At 39.2% G+C, this 26303-nt stretch overlaps 1 protein-coding gene across 6 annotated transcripts in view; it reads left to right on the top strand.

Annotated features, from left to right (window-relative positions):
- VPS13B (vacuolar protein sorting 13 homolog B) overlaps positions 1 to 26303 on the top strand; it is a 431250-nt gene that overhangs the window by 394201 nt on the left and 10746 nt on the right. For all 6 annotated transcript variants that reach the window (XM_068183911.1, XM_068183916.1, XM_068183903.1 and 3 more), the window contains 15 exons: positions 1190 to 1453; positions 1604 to 1687; positions 1855 to 2030; positions 2517 to 2687; positions 3343 to 3544; positions 4536 to 4724; positions 5163 to 5309; positions 6527 to 6801; positions 8330 to 8457; positions 9051 to 9250; positions 11730 to 11848; positions 13000 to 13814; positions 17980 to 18156; positions 19130 to 19300; positions 25884 to 26060. In XM_068183911.1, the coding sequence (XP_068040012.1) occupies positions 1190 to 1453; positions 1604 to 1687; positions 1855 to 2030; positions 2517 to 2687; positions 3343 to 3544; positions 4536 to 4724; positions 5163 to 5309; positions 6527 to 6801; positions 8330 to 8457; positions 9051 to 9250; positions 11730 to 11848; positions 13000 to 13814; positions 17980 to 18156; positions 19130 to 19300; positions 25884 to 26060 (3295 nt within the window). The remainder of the gene's footprint in view (positions 1 to 1189; positions 1454 to 1603; positions 1688 to 1854; positions 2031 to 2516; positions 2688 to 3342; positions 3545 to 4535; positions 4725 to 5162; positions 5310 to 6526; positions 6802 to 8329; positions 8458 to 9050; positions 9251 to 11729; positions 11849 to 12999; positions 13815 to 17979; positions 18157 to 19129; positions 19301 to 25883; positions 26061 to 26303) is intronic.

The following is a 26303-nucleotide window of genomic DNA, read 5'->3' as shown; positions in this document are numbered from 1 at the left end:
ATTTTTACAACCTTTTACTTCGCTTTGGTGTTGATCTTAGCATTTAAAAGCTCAGTTAGCAACATGTATTTTATATGCTCCCGTAAACATCCCTTTGCATGGTTCTTAAGTTCTGACAGTGCTAAATTACATATTCTCTTACATGTTTTAAGCTCTTGAGAAACAAATTTTCCCCTTAAGTTTTTTTTAAGAAACTATTAATAATATTCTTGGTAGTAATTCAGGCCTACATATTTTTTTAAGTGAAAGAATTACCAAATTAACATTTGAAAATCAGCTGCTGTGCAATAACTTTCCCTTTACTATCTTTGTAAAGAGATGTGTAATAACACTGCAGCTGTTCTGCCTGCATTGGCAGAAGCCAGAGCATGTGGTGGACAGACCATGTTCAGCTCATGGATGTGGCAGAGCTGTACTGCACAACAAAAGTACAGCTGACCAGACAGGAGCAGTGCCTGGTGTCATGGAAAGCCCTGCTGAGATTTCACGTGGTGGGCTGTAGCTGTGGTGTGTGCCCCCATTCATGAAAAAATAAATGATGATGGTTGTACAGGGGGGATACACCTGGAGTGGTGTTCCCTAGTATAGCTTGGAAAAAGTCAGATACATCTCTACAGTAAACAATTCATGCATGATGGACAGCAGCAACGCCAAGTCTAATCTGGTCATTTTCTAGGTGTGTGCCCTTAAATATAGAAACCCGTTACAGTCATTTAATGAAATTGTAAGCTTTAAAATGGCAGACATACTGTGAAAGCTCTGGATCATTGGCTTGTGATGGGAATGTCAGGTATCCGCAGAAACCTTTCTGAAGTACATCCCTGTGACTGCTCAGAAATGCCTCAACATTCAGAAACCATCGCAGAAGTTTTAAAATCCAAACCAGATCTGTCAGCCATGGGTAGTTCTGCTGAGTTCAGTGGGAAGGAAAGTGGATACATTACATGTTTCTTTCAAGCGTGGATTCAGACTTAGCAATATTTCAAGCATTTTAATGCCTAGATTTCTATGAAATTGGACATACATTTGGCCAATAACAATAATGTTTTACCAGTCACTGCCTTCAGCAAGTGTTGGGGGAAACCTAAAGCAGAGAGATTATTCTTCTACGGGTTTTCACTCTCTAATTCAATTCTGACTTTTTTTCCACAACTGTTTACATAAGAGCTGTAATTTTTGTGTGTTTTAGATCCTAATCTGTGGAAGACAGACAGTCTGTAGTTACCTTTCTGAAAATATTGAACTGAAAGTGGTTCAACATTACATTGGTCAAGATGGACAGGCTGTTGTTAAAGAACACATCAACTGCCTTGCAGCCAAGCAGAAATTGCCTTCATATATCCTAGAAAACAATGAGCTCACTGAGTTGAGCGTGAAATCTACAGGAGATGAAGACTGGTCCCAAGATGTATGTCTAAGTTCTAAACACACAGAGCACAGCACTGTCATTCAGGTATGACAAGAAATGGGTATATGGAATAGAGCATTAAAAATGTCTGAGAGAACTGAGTACTTTGCATTTAAACTTCTGGTTGATATAATGAAATACTGAATGTTATCATCCTGAATAATGTTAGTGTAATGCTGATCTTTCTACAAACAGGTACCATCTTCAAAGAGTTCAATTACATATGTGTGGTGCACAGTTTTGACTTTAGAGCCCAATTCGCATGTGCAACAGCGATTAGTAAGTGCATTTAATGTCTCTGAAATCTAAATGTTCATGCCTTATATGTCATATAATAAATTAAGGTCAGAATGACCCACTGTAAAGATTTATCAGTAGTTTGTTTCAACAGTTGTAATACTGAAATAAAGTTGGCTTTAAATTGGCGTATTTTTTTCCTTTTGTAGATTGTTTTCAGCCCTCTTTTCATTGTAAGGAGCCATCTTCCAGACCCTATTATCTTACATGTAGAGAAAAGAAGCCTGGGACTGAATGAAACACAAGTGATTCCAGGGAAAGGACAAGAGAAAGCACTGCAAAATATAGAACCTGATCTTACACACCACCTGACTTTTCAAGCCAGGTAAAATACTCATTTTCCTTGAAAATGGTTCATTTGTATGGAAAAGAAAGAAAAATTTACACTTCAACTTCTTCTGCATTTTTTTCTGAAAGTATGCCATGCCCAGAGGGGATATGAAAGAACAAGCATATGTAGCTGAAATTATATTGGCGGAAATATTAAACTTCGTATAACTATCCTAAGGACACTGGCATTTGTTTAATTAAGCAGTCCATATTCTTGTGTTTTAAACAGTAAATTCCTGAATCATCTTGAAATGTTTTTTTGAGAATACTGAAGAGTTTTTAAGGTCATTACAGTGTCATAACAAATCCATGCATGTCACTAAATTCTCAGGAACTTTTTGGACATTGATTCATCCACAATTACCATGAGAGTGTTCTTGCTGCAGAGTCCACTTGGGAAGCCTCATTAGAGAAAATGTTAATGCTAATGCTTGCTTCTTGCTTTTGTTGTGTAAGTGACTGAGTCTGTTTTCAATGACAGGGAAGAAGATGATCCATCAGAGTGTGCAGTCCCTATCTCAACCACTCTGATTAAACAGATAGTGTCTAAATCCCATCCGGGTGGCAACGTCAGCCAAGTGCTCTCCGAGTTCTATGGCATTGCTAGTCCTCCCCAGCCTGCATGGCCTTATAATAGGAAGGATTCAGACAGGTAATTCCTTGCTAAACCTTCTTCATGACTGTTGCATTGCCTTTCCAAATAAGCTGAAACCACATTCTGGAAGACTATATGTGATGAACATGGAATATATTTTCAGCAGTTACATAATTCCTGCATGTAAACTGCAAAAGCTGGGGCAGGTGGGAAAAAAAAAATTAGGTCAGCCTCAGAGCTGCCCTTGTTTACACTGAGAAGATTGCATCAGTATGGATTTTTTAAAAATGGAACCATTTTTTGTGAATGCACTTTCTTTACTGCAGCTCTAGAGGCTGTTGTTTATTCAGCTGCTGTTTGTTTCAGTAGAGAAACAGGGAGTTGATGTAGAAGTAGTTGCTGGGGAAACAAAAAGGAAATGTGATTTGATGAGTACAAAAGTCACAGGTTTAACTCGAAGGACAGTGGTAACTTTGTTAAGGCATTTATTAATTTAGGTTGAGCTTGTGGAGTTAAAAATATGCCTTTATAGCCTACACCTATCTAGATCTTCCTGACAGCATCTCAGTGTGCTCCAGAATGATAAGTTAAGAAGAGAAGTTTTTCCATCTCACAAACAGAAAAGCCTTTTAAATTTTTGAAAATGACACCTTAGCATTTGTAATCTTGAATTCATTATTCCTTTAAGTTTTTGCTTATTTGTTTTTGACAGCAATGAACAGCTCTCCCAGTGGGATAGTCCAATGCGGGTAAAGCTGTCAATGTGGAAACCGTGTGTTAGAACTCTGCTGATTGAACTCCTGCCCTGGGCTCTGCTTATCAATCAGTCCAAGTGGGACCTCTGGCTGTTTGAAGGAGAGAAGATTCTTCTTCAAGTACCTAGTGGGAAAGTAATTATACCTCCCAACTTTGAGGTAACTTTGCCATTCACATGAGCAGGCACAGTTCTGCTAAACAGCCTGATTCTGAAGAATGGTTATTACTCCAGATGATTCCCACTTTCCAGTTACTGTGTCTGTTTGTCTGTTAGTCATATGATGAGGACTAGCAATAACAACAGGAATTCACCACACTGACTGAGTCACCAAGTGGGTAGCACAACATACTTGATAGCAATGTTTGAAAAACAACATCCTAAAGATGCACAGTTAAAAATTGTCTGCAAGACACTGTAGGAAGAAGGCCTTCATTCCGTCAGCATCCTGTTTGCCTTCTTCTCAGTTCGACCAAAGAATCTGCAACATGGGTGTAAGGTAGCAGCCCACAAAAATTGCTATAAAGGCCAAGTAAAGACTTTGTGTCAACGTGTCACTTGAGAAATTGTTGACCACAGTAGCAAAATTGACAGCCTGAAAAGAATATTTGGTTTGAGAGCGCTTTATGTAATATTATTTCATAGCTTTTAATAGCTTACCAGGAAAAGTTGATAATGACACAGAATGAATTACAATAGAGGAAGATTTTATTTAGAATGCCTGCCTTCCTTAATTCATTGCAACAGGTCTTTCCATCTATCTTGGCTATGCACATTCTTTTTTATCATAACTCTGATATTCTCTAGTTTCTAAATAATTAAGGTGATTTGACACAGCAGCTTGTTAATTCCAGTTGAACAATCTGATACTTCCTGTATATTCTGTCATCTTTTTCCCCACATGTATGTCTGTTAATAAACAAAAGGTCTGCCTAGTAACACATCTCAGTGTAGCCTATGGCCTTGATCCCCTGTGAGGATCAGTTCCTTATCCACCTTGTGGTTTCATCTATCCTTGTACCACATAGAAAGAATCAGAGGGAGAAAGGCAGGAAATTATATTCACTGCCTACTGGAAACTGCATTTAGAACTGTAGTAGAAATGTATAGAATTGTGAACAATTGATGATCAGTCATTTTTTCACTTGCAGGAAGCTTTTCAGGTTGGAATATACTGGGCTAATACTAATACTGTGCACAAATCAGTGGCAATTAAACTGGTTCATAATGTGACCTCCCCAAAATGGAAGGATGCCGATAATGGGGAAGTAGTAACGTTGGATGAAGAAGGTTTTGTTGAAGCTGAAATTAAACTTGGTGCTTTTCCAGGTCATCAAAAGGTTAGAAGAAAATTATAATGATTTGTAACTTTATCATGTAAAAACAAAGTCATATAGCAGATAAAACAATCAAATGTATGCAGTGTGAAAGCTTCTCCCTAATTATGTTAATATATGTCCAACATAAAGAGAGTATAAACAATGTATGAAATATAATTTAAAGAATTAGATTGCCAAAAACATACTGTGCAACCCATAAAGATAATATAATATCTCCTGGAAGAAGAATTTATGAATTTTCAATCTTGTTTGGATAACATTGACAGATGCAACTTCAAAAGTACATGATGTGGCTCCAGTTACGACGTGCATGAATATAGAGAGGATTTCTTTGATTAGAAAGCGAGCAGCACTTCTATTGCTGCATTTCACTGCCTTTTGTGGTTTTGTGTGACTTCATCACAATTTTCATTTCATCACAATTTCATTATCTTACAGTTGTGTGAATTCTGCATTTCTTCCATGGTTCGACAAGGTATACAAATTCTACAGATAGAAGATAAGACAACAATAATCAATGATACATCATATCAAATCTATTATAGGCCACAGTTTTTTATTTCCAAATCCCACTCAGGAGAAGAGGTAAAGCACTGTAGATACTGTTTTTGTTTGTCATCTGTGGAAAATGGTTGTTTATATCTGTAGCTGTATTTAGATGAGCTGCATATAGCAGAGCTTGGAACAGAAATCTTTTGACATAATAATCATAAAGTAATTTATATCATTTAGACTACTGAATCCTGGGTAAATTCAACTCCAGTAATTAACTGTGTTCAGAAATCTGTGCAAGCAGCAAATTCTTGCACATTGCAGAATTAGTTCTGCCTGCTCTCCATCTGTTCAGGCACTAATGGCCATTCTGTAAAATAGGCAGTGTAATCCTTAGTAGCTGTTGAAAATGTTCTCAGAATTTTTACTGAGTTTGCATGTAAAGAGGTATATTGGCCTGGCAGACTGAAAACTTTTTGTTATCCTTTTGGGAAGATTCCAGTTATCTGAGCAAAGCTGCAGTACTAGAGATGTGCCCAAAGTTATGTATTTCATAGACTGCATCAAATTGTGAATATCAGTTTTCTAATAATCTCACAGAATATTTAAGGACTGGCTTGCAGGAACCAAAATGTATGCATGGTCAATATATTTTAATCAACCATTTATGCATATTCATTGAAGATTACATTTATAGTAAAATATGTAGAAAGAATTCTTAGGGTCCAACTTAATAGAAGACCTAGCAGATGAACAAATGTTTTAAGTTCCTGTTTCTGTATTGTTTTCCTTCTGCTTTAGTTTTCTTCACATCAGTATCTACAGTTGTGCATCACACATTTTGTGGCAGTCTAAATATAGGGAATTGGGAGAATGTTGAGGCTAAAATCTATTCTTATTTTTGTAACCCTAAATGGATTTTGTTCACACAGTTATGTTACAGGAATGTAACGTGATTTTGGTTGAGTTATGTTGTGCTACTGAGAGCTGACTGTAGGTCACAGAATTAGAGAATCACAGAAAGGCTTAGGTTAAAAGGGACCTTAAAGAATATCTCGTTCCAAACCCCTCAGCGTGGGCAGAGACATGTTCCACTGGAGCAGGTTGCTCAGGACCCCCAGATAGCTGCCCTACAAACCTATACCCAAAGGCAGAATTTGGCCAAATAGCCTTTAATGCAGTGCACTTAGTGCAACCTTTAGTTACTTGTGCTCATTGGCTACTTGAGAGTGTTCTGTGCAAAATCAACACGAATAAACCTCCTTTGAGGAGCCAGCACGCCGTGCTACCACCACCTTTATCATTTCCAGGACTTCCACTGCCCCGACAGTGCGGTGTTCAGCGTCGGCCCGGCCGGGGCAGGGTGCCGTGGGGCGCTGAGCGCCGTGCCCTGCTGGGACCTGCAGTGGGAGCCGGGTGCCTCAGCGGCGGGGGCGTCTCTCGGAGACAGGCGCCTGGTGCTGAGCTTCAGCAGCGCCGGGAGCTGCGAGCTGTGGAGCCTCCCGGCCGTCGTCAGCGCGGAGCTGGCCAGGCAGAGCGTGGCGGTGCCCACGGGCGCGTGCACTGAAAGTGGATTCTGCACCAGGTACTGGGCACTGGGCACTCACCAACAGCGAACTTGGCTTGTTGCTGTCAAGCCTCAGCTAGTCAGAAACCATAAGAGAGTAATGCAAAAGTCACAGTAATACATGCCCCCCATATGAAAAGGCAAGTCTTACTTTAATTTAAAAATTGTTATCTTCTGATCGTTTTGATGCCTTTATTGTGAATGGTTGAGTGATATGACCACGTACAAGTTGTTCACTTTTTAGAATGTATGGCCTGCTATTTTTTTCTGTGCATGCAAATAAGAGCATGAAAAGCTTATATTGGGAAATTAAGGTGTTTTTTAATTTGTGAACAACAATTTAAGAGTTCAATACAGTGTGTAATAGCACAATACAAAAATTTAGGTTTTGTTTATAGAAGGTAGACATATATTTTTGTAAGCATAGTAAGAGGATAAAGACAAAAGGGATGAAACTACGTTGAGATTACAGCAAAGAAAACTTCAAGTTTTAGAGCTTGAACTGTGCAGTTGTGCATTCTATTTGCAAACTTGTGGAACCAGCTAGTTAAAAATAGCAGTCCAGTGACTTGTCAGATGAGCAGCTTCATTTCTTGAACCTGATATCTGAATCTGTTCGTTCTTATACTCGTACGAACAAGAAACAATCTGCTGAAATTAGAGAAGCTACATCGGTATTAATGTGATCTTTCTCTTGCCTGAAGTGCTTGATATTATTCAAACCCTCACACAGTTCCTCTGCAGAGTCCAAGAGGTGTCATTTTGGATACTAAAGATTCTCACACAGACTTCAGATTTTAAATAATTTTAATGGAAACAATAAGGGAAGGATTCCTTATCATTCTGCCAGAGGCATAGAGAATCCCATGTTCCTAATCAGATTTTCAGACTTTGAATTTTTTTAAATCACCATGAGGTTTAGGGTTTTTAGCAATAGCCAATAAATTTGCTCAAGAGAAAAAAAAAAAAAAAGAATGTATGTTTATGCATGAAGATATTTTATGTAGCTAATGAGTAGAACTAAATTCACGTAATCTCATTTTGGAAACTGATGTAGTGATGATCCATAACATTAACATTTAATAGAGCAATAGCATTGTGGATCATTCCAGGGGAGCAGTCAGTTAGATTTACATATTTGTTCAAATACCTTTCATGTGTACCAGAGAAGTATCCATGCAAATTCTTCTGGAAAATTTTAAAGATTTATGTTGGAAATTTGGGCCTACAATCTCATGTTTTTAATTTAATATAAATCTCTGCTGGCTAGGGCTCTCATCTTGTAGACACACATGTTCAATTTAACTCATGAGTACTCTCCATGAAGCAATTTCTTCTTCCATGTTTTTTATGCTATTTCCACATGTTCTTCTGTTGAAGTGGAGATGTGTACTTACCTAAATGTAGATAAATATCTGCGGACTTGGAACTTGATAATAAAGCATCTTACAGATGCTAGTTTTGCATGTTTTTAATTGTTCAGGGTAATAATATGTAAAGATTTCATCCAAAACAGGCATAATCCAATATATTTGCTTTGTTTTAGAGCTATAGCACTGACTTATCAAGAGCATCTTGGCGTGACATACCTAACACTTACAGAAGATCCTAGTCCTCGTATAATTATCCACAATAGGTGCTCCATTCCATTGCTCGTAAAAGAGAATTTCAAAGGTAGGTACTATGCAATAATTAGAAACAGTGCACTGCTGTAGCATAACTTATTTTACTGTATCTCCAGTCCAAAATTGAGTTCAGTGGGTGTTTTGGTTATAGCAAGAACTTGATGCCCTCATGAAGGTCTGTCTCAAAGTGAGAGACTCTGGAAGCTATTGGAGGTAATTGTGAGGTCAGGAGTATGAACTTAAATTTTGTCTCTAGGCCTTTGGGTCTCCCTGGTTCCAGTTATCAAGGTGACCCAGCTGTAGGAAATCCATAGGCAGTGGAATTTTGCTGACATCAATTCAATCCCATGGAACATACCTATCTTCTCAGATTTGCAAATGTAACAAAACATATTGTCAAAAATCCAGTTACAGTAAGTTAATGTAATGATTAGCGAAATATTATTTCTGTAAAACTTTATGAAATAGAAAGAGAAAAGGAAAAAACCCAAACATATAATATTCTAAGTAATAGAAAAGCAATGTTTTTATTTATTCAGAATATTTCAGACAGAAACTTTTTCATTTGTGCAAGCGTAGATGAGTTTTGATTTCAGACGGGTTTTAGAAGGCTCTGATCTTGTATATTTTATAAAATTTCAGATACACCCAAGTTTGAAGTTTACTGTAGAAAGATTCCAGCTGAATGTTCGGTTCACCATGAACTTTACCATCAAATCTCCAGCTATCCAGACTGCAAAACAAGAGATTTATTGCCCAGTATTCTCCTGAAAGTGGTGTCATCTGATGAATCAGTAAATGAATGGAGTGATGTTGTGGACATCAACAACCAAGGAACACAAGTAAATCATTAAAAATTACTTCCTAATTCACACCATAAATGGTCTCTGACCTGCACAGTGCATTGTTCCTCTGCAATAAGTGTATCCTTTCTGTTGGTTTAAGGGGTTTTATTTAACTCCTGGGAACTCTTCTGTCTAACTAAGCCCCTTCCTGGGGAAGTTTTAGAACACAGACTATCTTCTTTACTGTCTCTTTTTGAAAATAGCTAGACTGAACATAGAGGCTTTATAACACTGATTTTTTTCACTTTTTAATCAACATGGTGTTGCCTGGAAAAATCAGTCTTGAAAATTTCTGGGCTCTGTAAGTAAAGAATGCCATGGGATCCAGGAAAATTTGGTGACATAATTATCACAGGATAATTATCTTAATATCTTGTAGGAATCATCACGGTCATTCTCCCTCTGTGTCTTTACAGAAGCTACTCATGTCTTTCTAAAACAAAACAACCCCTCCCTTTTCTTTCCTTCTGTTATTTTTCTCTGGGTCTTGAGGTAAATGAAAGCTTCCTTGACTGGAGTAATTCTTTTTGATGGGAATTTTTTCCATCTTTGAAGTCATTAGTTTACATGGAATCAACATAAACTGCTTGGCTCTTTGAAAGAAATACTAGTTTCAGATGTTTTCCCTGGGCACGAATCACAAAACGCTCTTGATTATTGAGTGTTATGTTATATAGCAAGTAGTTCAGTTCCATTCAGCAAGCCAGTCAAGCAATGCAAGGTTTCGAATTTCAGTCATTAATGTTATGCCAGACCAGGGTTCTTTATAAGTATCTGGCTCCTAGAAGGAATTAGATGCTAAGACAACATTTGGGGATCATTGTCTACTTGAACAGCTCTCCAAAAAAGTATAGCCTTCTGTTATTGAAGTTTTAGGATGTACATGTTGAAAATTTTCCCAGGATTTCTAAGTCTGTCTTTCCCTTTGAAAACTATGAATATAAGTGAATAAGGAATATACTAATAGTGTCACATACAATTCAGTTCAGGTTGTGAAATTAATGGGATTTAAAGGATCTTAGGTAATTTGTATTTCTTCTATGTAGTCACAGATAGATACTTCTTTTTCTATTAGAAAGGAAATTTAAAATTACTTAAAACTAATACCTTAATAACTACAGAAGTATTTATCATCAGAATCACCTGAAATTGGAATTTAAAATGACCAGTCTTCAAGATCAGTGGAAGTTTATTTAGAATAATTGGATTTTTGAAAATTCTGTACATGTCCTTTTTTCTCCAGTTCCTTGCAGGATTGTGAAGCAAAGGATTAAAACTGACATGTCAAAATTAGAAACTCTCCTATATGTAATTGTCAGAAGAATAAGAAAATTGATTAATGAACTTTAATTATCTGTACAAGGTTATTATGAATAGCTTAACAATCAGTTTAAGTGCTGATCCTACTAAACTTCCAATTGTTTTTGCTTCTGTGACTTCTTAACAGCAGTAAAGATTCTTCAAGACAAATAGCTGTTTATTTTACCTGTGCTAGCCCAATACCTTTGTGTTATTTCTCAAGTTTGCATTCCATTATATTATAGCTTCTGTCATTGCAATCTAGTAAATAATTGTGTCGATAGTAACCTTACAAGAAAAGAGAAGCCATCTTGCTCTAACAAGGACTGCTGTGAATTTTCCAAACCTTTAAAAGATCTTAGTCTTTTATATTCTGGAGAAACACAAAACTTGCATAGAAATGTTGCAGAAATAAGCTCCAAAAGCAGTACATCACTTCTCTAAGTAGGATATTCCTAAAGACAACTTGTCCAGAATGAAAGTTTGTACACCTGTAAGCAAGACACAAACCTGTTGTCAAATTCCCATTTTTCCTGCCTTTTTAGTTGTTTTATGCTTTCCAATTGATTTTGGCCATTTTCTCATGCTGGCACCTTGCCTGTGAAGGTGTTCTCACAAACCAGTTGAAATGGCTTAATAATGTGTTAGGTCTCAAGTTGTTAATGCAAGTTTTCATGGATCCAAAATGTTACTTACTTTTCAGTCTTCATGATGCTATCAGCCATTCATCCACCCAGCTCTGACCTAGGTTATAGCAACATAATGTTAGTTTAGGGTTTGTTTCCTAGAGGAGAAAGTGGGATTTTTTTAGAGCTCCAGGAAAATGCCTTTCTGCTTGATACAAAATCACAAATTAAAATTTCCTTTTTATTCTTCTCTTATAAACTCCACCCTTCACAGCACACCTTGCTTTTTTTCTGGAGAAGTGTCTTATTAAAATGTATTCAGTTATGCAGTTGAATGATGAGATGCAAATTTCATCTCCCTAAATAACTGTAATACTTAAAGTATCTGAGCAGTTATTTTCTGAATCACTGAAATCTGACTTTTTTCCTGAACAGTATACTGATTTGAGTAAAAGATCTCAACCAGAAGGCATTAATAACATTAATTTAATTTATGACATTAAAAATAGTGATTTTGATTACATTCCATGTGTTTTAACCCTCTCCTTTAGATTGTGTTCTTAACTGGCTTTGGCTGTGTTTATGTGGACATCGCCCATCACTGTGGAACAATAGTCATAACCTTGGCCCCAGAAGGAAGAGCAGGACCTGTTGGTATCAACCTCAACAGGTACATAAAGTACATAAAAGATGATTAAAAGCATGGCTGGGAACTCAGTCAGCTTTCTAAGTGTTAACTGACTTAGAAACTTTAACTTAACTGTTTGTTTTTTTTAATACTGCTGCATGCTCTGTAGCATATGCTTAGACCATATGGTTTTGTATATATCAGTTAAAAAGGACAATCTAACATCAAAAGTCATGTCACTTTAGGGTAAACATTAGATGACTGGTACAAAAAGAGGACCTGAGTTGTTCATTAAAAAAAAAACGTTTTCCATAGTAATTAATTTTGAGTGTGTTCATCAGTTTAAAATGTATTTAGCCAGGTCCTGCTATCTGTAATCTTACAAGCTCCCAAAGATTTAATATGCAAGAGCTGTAGAAATAGCCTTACAGTTAGTAATTAACCATGCTTGATTATAACACCCTTCTTTAGAAGATTTCCCCACTTCCATAATACACCACAATCGTGTCCTCAGCTTCATTCAAGTGCAATTATAATACTACTTCTTTCTAAGCTGCAGAATGCTTGGCCCCCAGCAATCCTGTTACAACTAGAGTGGAATTTGTTGTTCGGTTTTTATTTGCGTTGTAATTAAGTATTAATCCCCAAGCAACTGGTCATCAGCAGTACCTCAAAGTCCATTTGCTAGTTAAACTTGGCAATGGGCAGTTTCCATTGCAGGGGGGAGGCTCTCATTGCCATCAGTTTAAAAATACTGCAGTGGCTTCATTGGAGGGTATTTGCTGCATGTGATGTGAAATGATTATCTGTAATAGTAACCTTCAGTGAAACATTTGAGACTGTACATGAAGCGTCAGAAAATTGTATCTGTGGTGTGTTTTAATATCTGCCTCTGTAAAATGTAATAGGGAATTACTGTGTAGATAGAGATATTCCTGTCCAAACTATCCTGTTGGTTGATAAAAAAGACAACCCTGGTATAGATGTGTACTGTCCCATTTTTTAGGAGACCTCCTGGGTGGTTCTCCTGTGGTGATTAAGGTTGCCAAATCCCAATAACATTAGCAGGACTTGCACTGTGAGTTTCCCATGTATTATAGAGAAAGTCTCTCTTGATAGCTCTTTGAGCAAGCAAGATGTCGGGTCAGCTCAAAAGACAGGAAGTAATAAAACTTTTTTTCCCTCCTGTCTAGAAGTCAAGAGCAGACCCTGTCACTGAAAATGTTCATCAGTCAGTTGAGTCTTGCTGCATTTGATGATATTACAAACCACAAAGTGTCATCTGAACTCCTGCGTCTCACAGCAGACAATGTTTTCCTCCACATGGCCCCAGCCACCAGCTCCCTGTCACAGGAGTTCCAGCAGGACTCTGTGGAAGGCCTCCCACAGTTTCATAGTCTCCAAGTGTATTGTGAAGACTTGCAACTGGACAATCAGTTGTACAGCAAATCCAATTTCCATTTTGCAGTCCTGCTGTGCCAAGAAGAGAAAAATGAAACCGCGCAGTGGTCAAGAATGAACAATCTCATTGTTTGTAACAAAGATTTGGAAAGCTATAAGGAAAACTGCTTTATAAAACTCTGTATTGCTTTTTCCGAGGAAGAGAATTTCATGTTTCATGTGAATGACCTCAGCTTTGAGCTCAAACCAGCTAGGCTGTATGTGGAAGACACCTTTGTCTACTACATTAAGACTTTGTTTGATACATATCTTCCAGAAAACAAAACTGCTTGTAAATCCATGAATGCTTCAGATACTACCCTGATAGTGCCTGAACAAGTGAGAGAGCATGCAAGAGCTTTAGTCAAGCCAGTGAAGCTAAGAAGATTGAAAATACAACCTGTTAATCTCCTTGTCAGTATTCATGCTTCATTGAAACTGTATATAGCCTCAGATCACACCCCTCTCTCCTTCTCTGTGTTTGAGCGAGGACCCATCTTCACCACAGCCAGGCAACTGGTCCATGCCTTGGCCATGCATTACGCTGCTGGAGCACTTTTCAGAGCAGGTTAGTACTTTTCCTTAACAAGCAACATTTTCATTGGTTACCAGGATTCTGTGACTGTCACTCAAGATGAGTACCCTAGATGTTAGCAGTACAGTTTTTGTTCTCCTTAGACACTATTTGATAATGATACTTTTGGACACCATTCAGGTCCTGTCATACAACGGAAGGGAGATAAAATAGCTGAGCAGACACCAGTGAAGGTTTGCAATGTTATGCTAAACATTAGCCAGCCACCTGAAGGCTTTAGCCACCTGAAACCCTGAATACAGCTTTAAAATGTGTTCTAGCTGGCTTAGGTTTTGTCATTTTATATTATAGCACTAGTCAGAATCAACCCATATTCCTTACATAAACTCCCCAAAACAGTGTTTAATCAAATTATTCAGCATGTTGCTCTGTGTTCAGAAGTAAATTATAGGCCTGAATGCTGTTTTGTTGTTAAAACTCCTTTTGGCTGCAGTTTATGATTAGGAATCTGTCTTTCTTCATACAGCCTTCGATCTAAACTGGCACACAGATGTTTGTTGTTCTTTGATCCAAGAACTATGAAGTTTGCTGTTAGTAACTTTTTCCTATATAGGATCAATAGCAAGCAATTAGTTCTTTTAAGTTATCAGGTACATTTTGTTTTCCATAAACACTAATGTAGAAATAATGAAATCTGATCTCTGATGTGTCTTGGTGCAGCACAGAATTCATGCCTGAGACAGAAGGAAGCTCCTCCATGAGCACACCCAAGTAACATAGTGCACACTGAAACGGGGGATTTATTTTCCTGCAATACTAATAGTCAGGTTTTTTGAGATCCTAATGCTTCCATGTGGACTGGAAGCATAGCTGCAACCCGACTTCTGTGCACACTTTCCAAAGCTGTACACGTGTATTTCATCTGTTTATAGATGCTGACATTGTGTTTCACTGTGTGCATACCTGGCTTGCACTGCTGATTGTGACAACAGTGTGCACAGTTGTGCACCAGAACAGTGTACCAGTTCATTATTTTCTTGCAATATTATGCTTGCAAAATTTGCAGGTTTTTCTTGTTGCTACTTGTTTTGTAGTTAAATCTCATAGTACAGAAGGGCAGATCTAGTTGCTTGGTAAGTAAGAGTGAAACTGTAGCCAAATATGGTCCACAGTGTAAATGCTTCTCCCCTATCACTTGCTGTGGGTCCAATGATGTATCTGAAATCAGATCAAAGTATTAAGAACTGAGATTTGCTATTAACTGAGGTGGAACTTCTCTTCAGGAAAATACATATGCATATATACTTAACTCCCACTAAAAGTACTAAAACTAAAATGTATTGTTTGAAAGGTGTAACCATGATTAAAATGGTGAATTGTACTGATTAATGTTTCCTTTAGCAAAGAAAATGGTTTATATTGAAGACTTTGTGACACTTGTCAAAAAAGCTGACTGTGTCAACAAAGTAAAAAAGGAAGGAAAAAATCGAGCAAAAAGCTTTATGTGATCTGCAAACCCCAAGTTTTTGTCTCACCATTAGCACAGTTGGTCTCTTATGGAAGAGGACCTTGTGCTCCTGCATTTTAACTACACTAATCTGGAATATGGGTTGTTTGACCCCCTTCTGCTCACCACTTTTTCATATATAAATCATTGGTAGCATCTGCACAGACAGCCTGCCCATACAGCCATACCTTATACTCAGGAATATACACTCTTTTGCCCCAAAGCTTGCTGAAGGAGGTGCATCAGGTTGCCCTATGTGTTGCAAAGGAGTGGTCAGAATCCATTAAAGCCATGGATGGGGCTGGAGAGCTCTGTTCAAATATGCTAACTAGCATTGCTTATCTCAAATCAGCCAAACCTGCAATGGAAATCTCCTTTTCTAATTAAGTTGTCCCCTGTATAAAAGTGAATACAATTCTATTCCAAAATATCACTGGTACCACATCTAACCCTATAATTGCCTATAAAGAAAATCCAGAGGCTCGCTGCTAATACAGTCATATTTATTTCATGTCAGTGGATATAATTACTATGCATGAGTGGGAAGTGGTAATCTGACATGACACTGTATTTCTGCAAAATGAAATGCCACACAGAACTTGTGAATTGTGGGGTTGTTCCTGGTTCCTCATTCTCCTATTCCTGACTTACTCCTACACCTTCTTCCTTGAGTTGGGTGATCCAAGCTGGCAGTGAGGAGCCACTGGGTTTGCTCTGAGCATTGGCCAAGGAGGGTCACGCATGCTGCAGGTTGTACATTATTCCCATACGCTCTCCAAGGGTGAGCATGATCCATCCAGAGCTTCCCAAACCTGACCGGCAGGGACAGATTACAACAAACCATCCCTGGCATACCAGGCAAGCCCTCAGTTTTGTGTTTAACCGTTTCCAATCCTGGTTTTTATCTGTTTTACATTCCTGAAATGCTGGCTGGCCCAGCAGGCGAGTGGAGTTGGAGTCCCCCATGTCCAAGGCTGGTGGTGCCTGCTGGGGATGTTGCAGGGCACCAAGGCACTAAGCTGCAGTGTCCTGTAGCCACTTGCCATCACACCACCACGTAGGACAAGGAATGTCAAGAATATTTAGTGGGGGGAAAAGGCTCTAAGGAATTATTGCAATAATATTGATCAGAAGAAGCAGAAAGGACATTTCTCCCGTCTGTACACACCTCCCCCGCCCCTCCAGCTTTTCAGCACTTCACACAGTGGCAAAGATAATTTATTAAAAATCCTACAGTGAGGGAATTGCAGGCCCAACCTGGAGTTCTGGCTTCCCCTGGTCCTGGCAGGAAAGGACTGCCAGGGGATGCCACAATGTGTGTTGCTGCTCTGTTCATTGCGTTGCCAGTAGCACTTGGGTTTTGTTTTGGTAGTCCATCCCACCCTCTCTCTTATGTCCACTCTGGTTCCCACTTTTCATATTACAAGTACTGGAGTTCTCAAGTGCCAGAACTGAAATGTGGGACAGATTCAACAAGGATAATAGATTTTCCGGGAGCTTAGAATGATAGTATGAGATTAATTCATTTCATATGAGTAACATTTTCTCTTCTGTTCAGTTTCATCATTCAGCCTTCCACAGGAATGACTGGGAGGGGTTAAAAGAAAACAAGAAAAGCATCTGGATAGCAGGAGTTTTCAATGATCAGATGAGAATGAAGAGGGCAGAGCACAGATCAAGGGCCCTCATGGGAGAGCAGGAGGCCAGTCTGTCCATCCTTCAGTCTCCTGGCCCTGTCACACCTTGTGTGCTTTGACAGTGCCAGCTGAAATTCTTGGTACCAGGGCTCAAAGACCAAACAGTTCCTGTATCACATTTATTGCCATTTCTGAATTGCTCTCTCTGGGCTGCCAAAAAAAGAGTTATGCAGCACTGTTTCCCTAATAAATCTGCTGCCTACCAGCCTGAGAAAGACAAGACCTGCAAATAGCTTTCCAGCAACAGATTGCTGCGTGCTCAGCCATCCAGCAAGCTGCTGGCAACCCTGCGTTTATATAGGAAACCAGATCTGCAGATACTTCTCCTGGGATATGCATAAGGAATACTCCCCTATGAGTAACCTAATCAGCATGTAGATGTCATTGCTGTTTACACAACTGTACTGAGCAGAAGACATTTGTCTGGCTTTCACTGCACTCTGAAAGAAAATGATCAGCTTAGAAGGCTTGGGGTGGATTTAAAATAACTTCTTAAGCACTTGTCAAAAATCTGCATCCCTTTTCCTAACACTCCATCAAGCAATTGACCTGCACACTCCCGTAAAGCAGTACATTGTATCAGTGTAAACTCCCTGTCACAATTCTATCACATAAGGATGTGAAATCACAGCGCTGCCTTATAGTGTCTAAAACCAACCCAACCATCTGAGCCTGCAGTCCCATTCCTCTGTAGCTGTGAGGCTCTCGCGTCCGCCTCCCTCACACACTTTTAGCAGAAATACGGGAAGCTCCTGGAAGGAAGTAATTCTAAAGCTATTTGTGAGTTTGCCAAAAGGATTTCTTTGATTTACAAAGTATGAAAGATTGCCATTTCTGAATTCATAGTGGATGAGTTATTTCCTGTGTTTTGCTCAAAGGAAGTTCATAATGCAATGAATTCTAGTGTGAAAAAGATAATTAAGGAATAACCTTTTCACAACTGCTGCTTCTGCAGTTTTTGCAGCTGTAACATGTGTCTTGTTTCTCCACACAGGCTGGGTTGTTGGATCGTTGGAAATTCTTGGAAGCCCAGCTAGTCTGGTGAGAAGCATAGGGAATGGCATAGCTGATTTCTTTAGGCTCCCCTATGAAGGTCTGACCAGAGGCCCAGGAGCATTTGTCAGTGGAGTTTCCAGAGGAACAACATCATTTGTAAAACACATTTCCAAAGGTAGAGCTTTCACTTTATTACTCCAACTACTGCTTTGTTGTCATGCATTGTTAAAGTTTTAAGCAATAAAATCTGTCCATCCTTCAGTCTCCTGGTCCTGCCTTGTCTTGTGCTGCTCTGACAGTGCCAGTTGAAATTCCTGGTACCAGGGCTCAAAAACCAAACAGTTCCTGTTTAACTAAGCTAAGAGTGTAACAGGCTCACATGCAATGTTTCATGTATTAAACAGATCACCACTTTACTGCAGTGCATGAGAATGTTTCAGAAACTTCAGAATTTTAAACCTCCCAGTGGGAAATAGATATTCACTTAGCAAGTATTTCATGTGATAACTGCAGAAGTGCTAAAGGTGTTCTGCACTTCTGCTAGCCATCAGAAATTCTACACTCGGTCGCCTCATCATATTTATTATTTAAAAAAAAAAAGTAGATACAGTTGTCATAACTGTGGGAGTACGTGGATGGGATTTGACAGTGGGGCTGGCCTGCCATGGGAACAGGAGGAGCTTTTCCCTTGCAAAGCTTGTACAAACAGTGCCATCGCGTGGCTCCAGCCGCCGCACAGATGTAGCGGCTGCCCTGGCGCTGGCTGCGGCTCCAAGCCTCAGCTCCAGCCTCCCGCAGGACGTGGCCTCACGGCTCCTTCTGTAAATATTTGTTTACGTTTCCATCACCCCCCTCTCCATTTAGATTAGCCTCACACAAGTTAGGGAACTGGAGAAGGATGTTCAGATGAGTTTCTGTTCCCACCAACCAGGCAAACCTGGAGCAGGCTAATGTAAAAGGCGTGACGCGGGCCATAGCAGCAGCGTGGTGATGCTTAACAAATAGTAAAGCATGTTACACATGGCTGACTGTTCCCTTGACTTGCTGTTCTGCTCATAAGCTCAGCATTGCAGTGAGACATACAACGTCTCCGTGTTTTAAATTAAAGCATCTTGATCCAGACCCAATGTATATCTCCATGCATTTAGGTACACTGACGTCAATTACCAATCTGGCAACAAGTCTTGCTCGGAATATGGATAGGCTGTCACTGGATGAGGAGCATTACAACAGACAAGAAGAATGGAGAAGGCAGCTTCCAGAGAGCCTGGGAGAAGGACTGAGACAGGGGCTCTCTCGTTTAGGCATTAGCCTTCTAGGTAATGTACTATTAAATATCAAGTTAATTGATAATACTGTTTTGTAATCTGCTCACTAGCCTTTTCTAACTAGGAGTTATAATTTCAAATTCTGGGGGGGTCGATGTTTTCTTGTGAAAAAGCCTCACAGTATGTATATTAGATACTGTTTATCAAGATTTACTGACTTTTGTGTATGATTTTTGCTGATAAAATAATTGCAGATAGAGAATGGGTTTGCACTTTCTTTGTGAAATAATATTTTCACTCGTACATGATGTAGATCTAAGTAGGAAAAAAAGAATAATTCTGCATCGGGCAGCATGACTTGTAACTAATTCAACACGAAGACGTCATCATGCTGATGTTTACTTTCCGATGAATTATAGGAATGCCTTCTGAACCTGCTTGTTTTTGCAGCACTGTAGATATCAGAGATTCTTGGGTTTGTTTGAAAACCACTTCAACTTAGTGCAGATGTTAAGTAAGCTTTGATGAGGAATTCTGTTTTTACAAAGAGACCCAGATCGTCCTGGTTCAGTGTAATTTTTACTCATCAAGCAGCCGAGCGGTTTGGTTAGAAGTGAAGATTACTCTATCCATTTCAAAATAGCACCTAAAATTTTGAAAACTATCCCACAGTGGAAAAATTCTCTGCAAGAAGTTTTGCAGTAAGGGAATGGATTTTCTAGGTTACTTCGACTTGTCACACAGCAAAGGAATGCAGAACTGTATTGTTTGGCAGAGTTCCTCAGTATGTATTAAACAGTATGAATCTCTTAGAGATCAAAGTGACCAAAAGCAGTCCAGTGCAAAAGGTTAGAAGAGCTGAAGCTTGAAAGGATTTTTCCTGTTTCCTAATCTTCAGTAGTGTACACAACTCCTAAATTTGCAGCCACAACCCTGAAAGCCCCAAAGAGGAAGTGGTAAAAATGTTACAAGTTTGGGTTAAGTTGCTGGGAATTATTTTAAGCAATAACATTAGATTATGTGAAGCACTGTCATTTGATAATGCCTGTAAACCGGCAAGCAAGTGTCCTGGGAGAAATGTGCATAAAGGAGAAATTCCATATATTAGTAGCCATTGTCCCAGTAGTAAGCTGTTACTGGTGTTGCAAATCAAAGGCAGTTTGGAGGAGGTTTTATTTTTCCCTCTCGTTTTATTGGGCTAAGGGCAGTCAGGTTGAGTTGCTGGATGAAAGATTATACTTCTAGAAGCACTGTGTCAGCCTGGTGTGTATGTACTGGTGAAATGGTTCAGTGATCTTGGCTCAGTTATTAATTAAACATCAAGGTAACATCGTGTCTATATCCCCTTCACTGACACACCAGAGCCCTTCAGAGCTAAAAACATCAGCTGTACAGCCTGAAGTAAAAAGCAAAACTTTGCAGATTTGGCTGTATCGAGGCAAAGTTTCTGCTGTTCAGGAAAGCTGGGAACTCCTCACATACATGCACAAATACACCATTCCTGCACCTCCCCGTGCACAAGGATTCCGTGGTCCACGGCAGTACACCTGAGTTAAAAGCAAAACAATAAAATAGAGCTGGAATTCCAGTGTCCCTGATGTCCTAAGAAATAAGACTTCATGTTAGAAACTTAGAGCTTCATATTAGCACTTAAACAGTGCTCCTCCACAAGCTAGAGTCTTGTTTTTTATTCCCGCTGTTACTGTTTAAAAATTGCTCCCTGCTAACTACCTCTTTTCTTAGCATTGGAGTCAGTGAAGCACCCAGAAAAATAGCTACAGTTACTGTATAGCTGGATATGATAAGTATGGAACTCTCACTAAGAGAGAAATCAGAAATATTCCATTTACTTTGTATCACTTTTTTAATTAAGAGTGATTTTTAAAAAGCATGTTTCCTCTGTATAGGCAGCAGCATTCATATAAATTGTGTCAAGACCTAAATAATGACTAGACCTGTGTTTCAATTTCTACAAACATGTCAGAAAGCTGCTGCTGTCCTGACCATTTAGTTTAAAGAATATTGTGGCTTCCCAAGAAAAGAAAAACAGTAATTGTTGAAGGGATGGTCTCACTGTGCTGCTTTTTTTCCCCAGTGCGTTCAGAATAAACATGAACATGCTTACTCTAAAAACATTTAAGGTTATTCATACATAACAAAGTGAAGCTGCAGTTACTTTCCTTCACAAGGATGAAAAGTTTGATGAGCACAGAAATGCAGAGAGCATGACTGTTTGAAGCTGTAATTTCTCTGGCTTTCTGACTGTAAAACTGAAGAGTGTGAAGGAGATTTCTGCGATGGACACAGCGCTCTCGTGTTTGTAAAAGCCATCTGACCCATGCAGGCAGCTAAGACAATGGCAAATGTAGATTTTGTGCCTAGGTGAAGTCATGTAAGAGTCCTCAGTTCACCGATTCCTTGTGGTATCTACCCAGAAAGTAGAGTTGCCTTTCTGATTTTTCTGAAGATCTGGCTCACGGTGGCCCTGATTCAGCAGAGCACTTAAGCATGTGCTTAAGAGCTTTGCTGAATCGGGGCCAAAATCATGTACTCTCATCTCCTCCTCAGTGCAAGTTGTTCCCTGTGGTACATTCTTAAGTGCTTTGTCCTGTCTCATTTTAAATGACTCAAGCACTGTCAGGGTGTTGTTTGATTTGATTGTTATCTTTGGCCAGCTGTTGTCTTCTTTTCTAATTTGGGGGAGATTTCTGGGTCATTTTAGTAACACTTGCGCATGAAAAGAAGCAACAGCTTATGATAGGTGTGTTTCTTTCTTTTATATGTTTAGGCAAAAATGCAGTGAAATTGTTGGTAAAATATTTAGATGTTTGACTCCCCACCAAGGAACTATCTTGCATTTTGCATGACAGGGTCAAACTTAAAATATTAACTTTTAAGCATGTAAAAGAGACTATTGAAACTATTGGCTGTATTTTCAACTGCTGGTCCTAGTGAAAAATATTTTATTGAAATGGCTGTCGTTAGGAAGTTGAGCATATCTGAATAACCAAAAAGATGACAACTATTCAAAAAGCTATTTTTACAGTGGCAGAAGTGCTCAACATTTCAGTTATTCCTTCCTGCTTTTGGGGAAGCAAATTGACCCATATTGCCTGACAGTGTAACTGTCCTGGTAGAGAAGGCAAAGCCTGGGTTTCAGATGCTCAGATTTTTGTTATTACAGGTGGTGGTGGCTGTTCTTGCTGTACACTGTCACTGAGTCAGGGCCACTCTATGTTTGCCTATCTACAACACAATATAGCACAAGCCAGTGCTAATCCTGAAACTGTGTGCTATTCCACACGCTAATTGTGCAACTACATTAATGCATGGCAACAGGTGCTTTTTACTTTGAGCTGTATTTTTATGTGATGTTTGCTGGGATGAGATTATGCTTCAGCCCTGGTTTTGGTGTGAAACATTTGCAGCAGTCCTGAAAGACAACAGAGAAAAGGAAGCAAAATGGCTTCAGCCTGGGCAGCTTCCAGCCTCATGGCAAAGCATGGCCAGTTTCTCTTAGTGGGGGATTTTTTCCAATTATGTCTTGCTCTGAAAGAGTTTGTCACAAGCAATCCAAGCTTTGCCAAGGCCTGTAAGCTGTGCTACATTCACCAAACTTTGTCAGACTGCCCATGAACTAGTTGCTGCCTGTAATCAAATTCTTCTTGAAGTAATCCAGTGATATACTCTGAACTATCTGAATTTTGTAGCTATCAAAGTAACTTTTTTATTGTTACTGAGCAACATGTACTAACCAGAGTGCACCCTATCTGATGTTTAGCAGATGTTATGTTGTTGCTGGAACTTCTTTGGTCCAGTAATGGAAGAATATGTTTTTGTTTTGTTGCTTTGGTGTTTAATTTTATTGAGGTTTTCTTTATACATGCATAATCTGTGTGTACATATGTGGACATGCATATAAAATCAAATGCTTAGGGAAAGAAAAAAAAGCAAGAAAAATGGAGAATGGTTTCATTTAATTAAAAAAATACTGGTTGAGGGATATTACAGGGAAAGGACAGGGACAGCAGTAGGACACCGTGTGAGAGAGAATGAGAGTGGGAAGGGAGGAACCACTACATGTGGTTCCATGCTCTGCTTTCTCGATACCCTACTGAAATCTGTCAGGGGGAAACTTTCTGTGGTAAGTCCATCCCTCATGGTGCTCCTGCCAAGAACTCTGTTAGAACACAAGAAGCCACAGGGGCACAGGGAAGGTGTGAGTTGCACAGTTTCTGGTGAGAGGAGTACCCTGAACCTCACGTGTGTGTCACCACTCTCTCGCTGTTGCTCGGTTTTGAGGTTGCTCAGGCTTTGGTCTGTCTTTTTCCTTTGCTCACACATGCTGCACACAGGAAAAGAGCTGCACAGATCTGGATTCCCCACGCAAGGGTGGTAGGACCAGCCACTCCTCAGTGAAAGGAGTAAGGTTTATTTTGTGATATTCAGGCATGGCCACTGCACATAAATGAGTTATGGCAGTGAGTTGCATTTCAAGATAAGGAATTACAGAGGAAGAGAAGATCATTGGTTATATTTTTTGCAGGTAGAACAACAAGACTTGCAAAAGGATTTGAGGTACAAAAGGGCAATGTCATCACAGACAAGTTCAGAGCATGCATAAAATGCTAGAGTAACAGAAAATGTAGAATTACTAAAAGCTGGCTAATTAAGCTATAGATTATTTGGGGCATTACATAAATATTCTTATATAACACAGTCACAGCAGTTTCCATTCTGTTTCTTTGTCCTTGGAGCCTAATTCTAGCTGAGCAGTGCCTGGAGCATACCACAGGTCCTTTGGAGTAGGCTCTTATTATTACCTTATAACTTTGCTCAAGTATATTGCAGTAAATAATTTACTAGTGCTAGGACTTAGGAGGATTACATTTTATAAGGCAATAACTTCTGTTCTGAAAGTGCAGTTGTTGTGGATGACCTCAGTAGATAGGGTGAAGGAGGTCACAGGATAGTATAGTATTGTAAGTTAGCAGAACACCAAGCATTGTTTTATGCCTTCAAATCCCAGTTGCACAAAAGACTAGACAAACAATCCCAATTGTGTAATGTGGTGTTGAGATATTATTTTAGTCAAGCAGCAGGAGCAGCTGGCAAGTACTAATGAATTGAAAAGTGTATCGTTTCGATGGCATGGCATTAAGGAAAAAGCTTCATGGCCTTTATGGTACAAAAGGTGAATGTTCAGCTGCACACTCAGCTTCAGTGAGTGACCTCAATTAAAACCAGGCATTGCTTCAAAGATAGACCAGCATTTTCTGTGGAAATACTATACATTTGCCAAAAGGCTAGTCCTACAGAATTTGGGAGAATTCTCTCTAAGAGGAGAGGAAGGCATTTAGGGGGATGCAAGTTTCTTGAATTCCTGATCGATAGTATCCCAGGGACAAGGATCTGGGGAAATGTGTGCTGGTTCTCATCCTCGTCTTTTCTTTGGACAGTGACTGTGCACAAATACAATATTAGTTCTTGTTGTTCAAAGTCAGCATTTTCTTTATTTATCCAGTGACAGTAACTAAAACCATCTGAAAACCAGTTAGCAGCTCACTGCCTAGTGCACGTCACACTGGTAAACACATGGGGCCAAATACCTCGGTTGCAATTGTCCGAATCTGTGGAATTATGCCTGGATTTCCTTCCACTTACAAAGCAGAACTTTCAAAGATGTCTGGGTTGAGGTGAAAATGCCTAGTAACCAGGGTGACACTCAATCCCACTCCTTAAATAATTGCTTTATATTGGTATTTGCAGCTGCAGGTGCAAACTGAGACCTGACCAAGAAGCCTGCAGACTTGCTTTTCACTGAGCGAAGCACCTCAGGTCGGGCAGACTGGTGTGGCTTTGTCCAATCCTTGTACCCTTAGCGATCTCCAAATAGCTTATCTATCAAAATTACAACAACTAGAGACATGTCTGTGGTTAAGTGGCTAGCATAAACTCAAGATCAAAGAAATGCACCACCTCACATACCTGTTTACATTTAGGAAGATTTAAGTTGAAGTTCTCTGTTGATACTAAAAGCTGGGAAGGTCATTATGTCACTTGTAAAAGTTTGACCCATGCACATTAAAGTAAAATATGATGGTTTTCACAAAAAAAGTAACAAAAAGTCTCGAAGTCTATTTCTGCTAATCTTAGCAATATATCAAAAGTTGCATTAGCTTATGAACATTTCTGGCAGTGGAAGAGGATATAAAAATGATCTATTGAATACAAGCAGTTTTTATTCTCATGAAATCAATCTTGCACTTACGTGAAAATCTCATTTCCATAGCAGCTCTAGCCATCTAAAACTGGAGGATTTTATTCCTAGCCCAACATTTTCAGAATTGTGACATAGAATGTGCCAAATTAAACGAACTCAGCAAAAGCACTTAGCATAAGTAGTCAAAAGATGAAAATATACTGTAAAGTTAGGAAATCTAAATGTTTAAAAAAAAAGGCTACATCTTAACTGAAGCTAAGATAGTGTTTAGCTAATTGGTCACATGCTAAATAGCTGTATAAGAATGGGATACAGTCTCTAATCCAAACAATATTCAGGTCTTGTAGTAAGATTTCCTCTTATTCTGGAATATTTATCTTCACTACTTACTGGAGACTCTTGTTTTTTCAGGTGCAATTGCTGGGATTGTGGATCAGCCAATGCGGAATTTTCAGCGAGTATCTGAGGCCCAAGCTTCTGCTGGGCATAAAGCCAGAGGGGTCATCTCAGGTGTGGGGAAGGGAATCATGGGCGTCTTCACGAAGCCCATTGGAGGGGCAGCTGAGCTCGTCTCCCAAACGGGTTACGGTGAGTCTCATATATCCAACATCTCCATTTAAATTTCAAAATGCTGTTCAGGTACAACCTGCTATGTCTTACTTATCCAGCTCAGTATTGTGTGACTTAGAGAAAGGTTTAGAAATGCCACTAAATACTTAAAAATGCTCTGCTGCTTTTCTGAAACACCATCGTGTTGTGCTTCTCTCTTGTGTTACTGATCAGCCATGTACAGCCACAGAAACAGAATGCAGAAAGCATGAAGTAATTCTT

Source organism: Anomalospiza imberbis, chromosome 1 (genome assembly GCF_031753505.1).
Source record: "Anomalospiza imberbis isolate Cuckoo-Finch-1a 21T00152 chromosome 1, ASM3175350v1, whole genome shotgun sequence".
In the NCBI taxonomy this organism is placed as follows: Eukaryota; Metazoa; Chordata; class Aves; order Passeriformes; family Viduidae; genus Anomalospiza; species Anomalospiza imberbis.
Note: the sequence above shows the minus strand (reverse complement) of the source record. Positions and strands in the feature narration are given on the sequence as shown.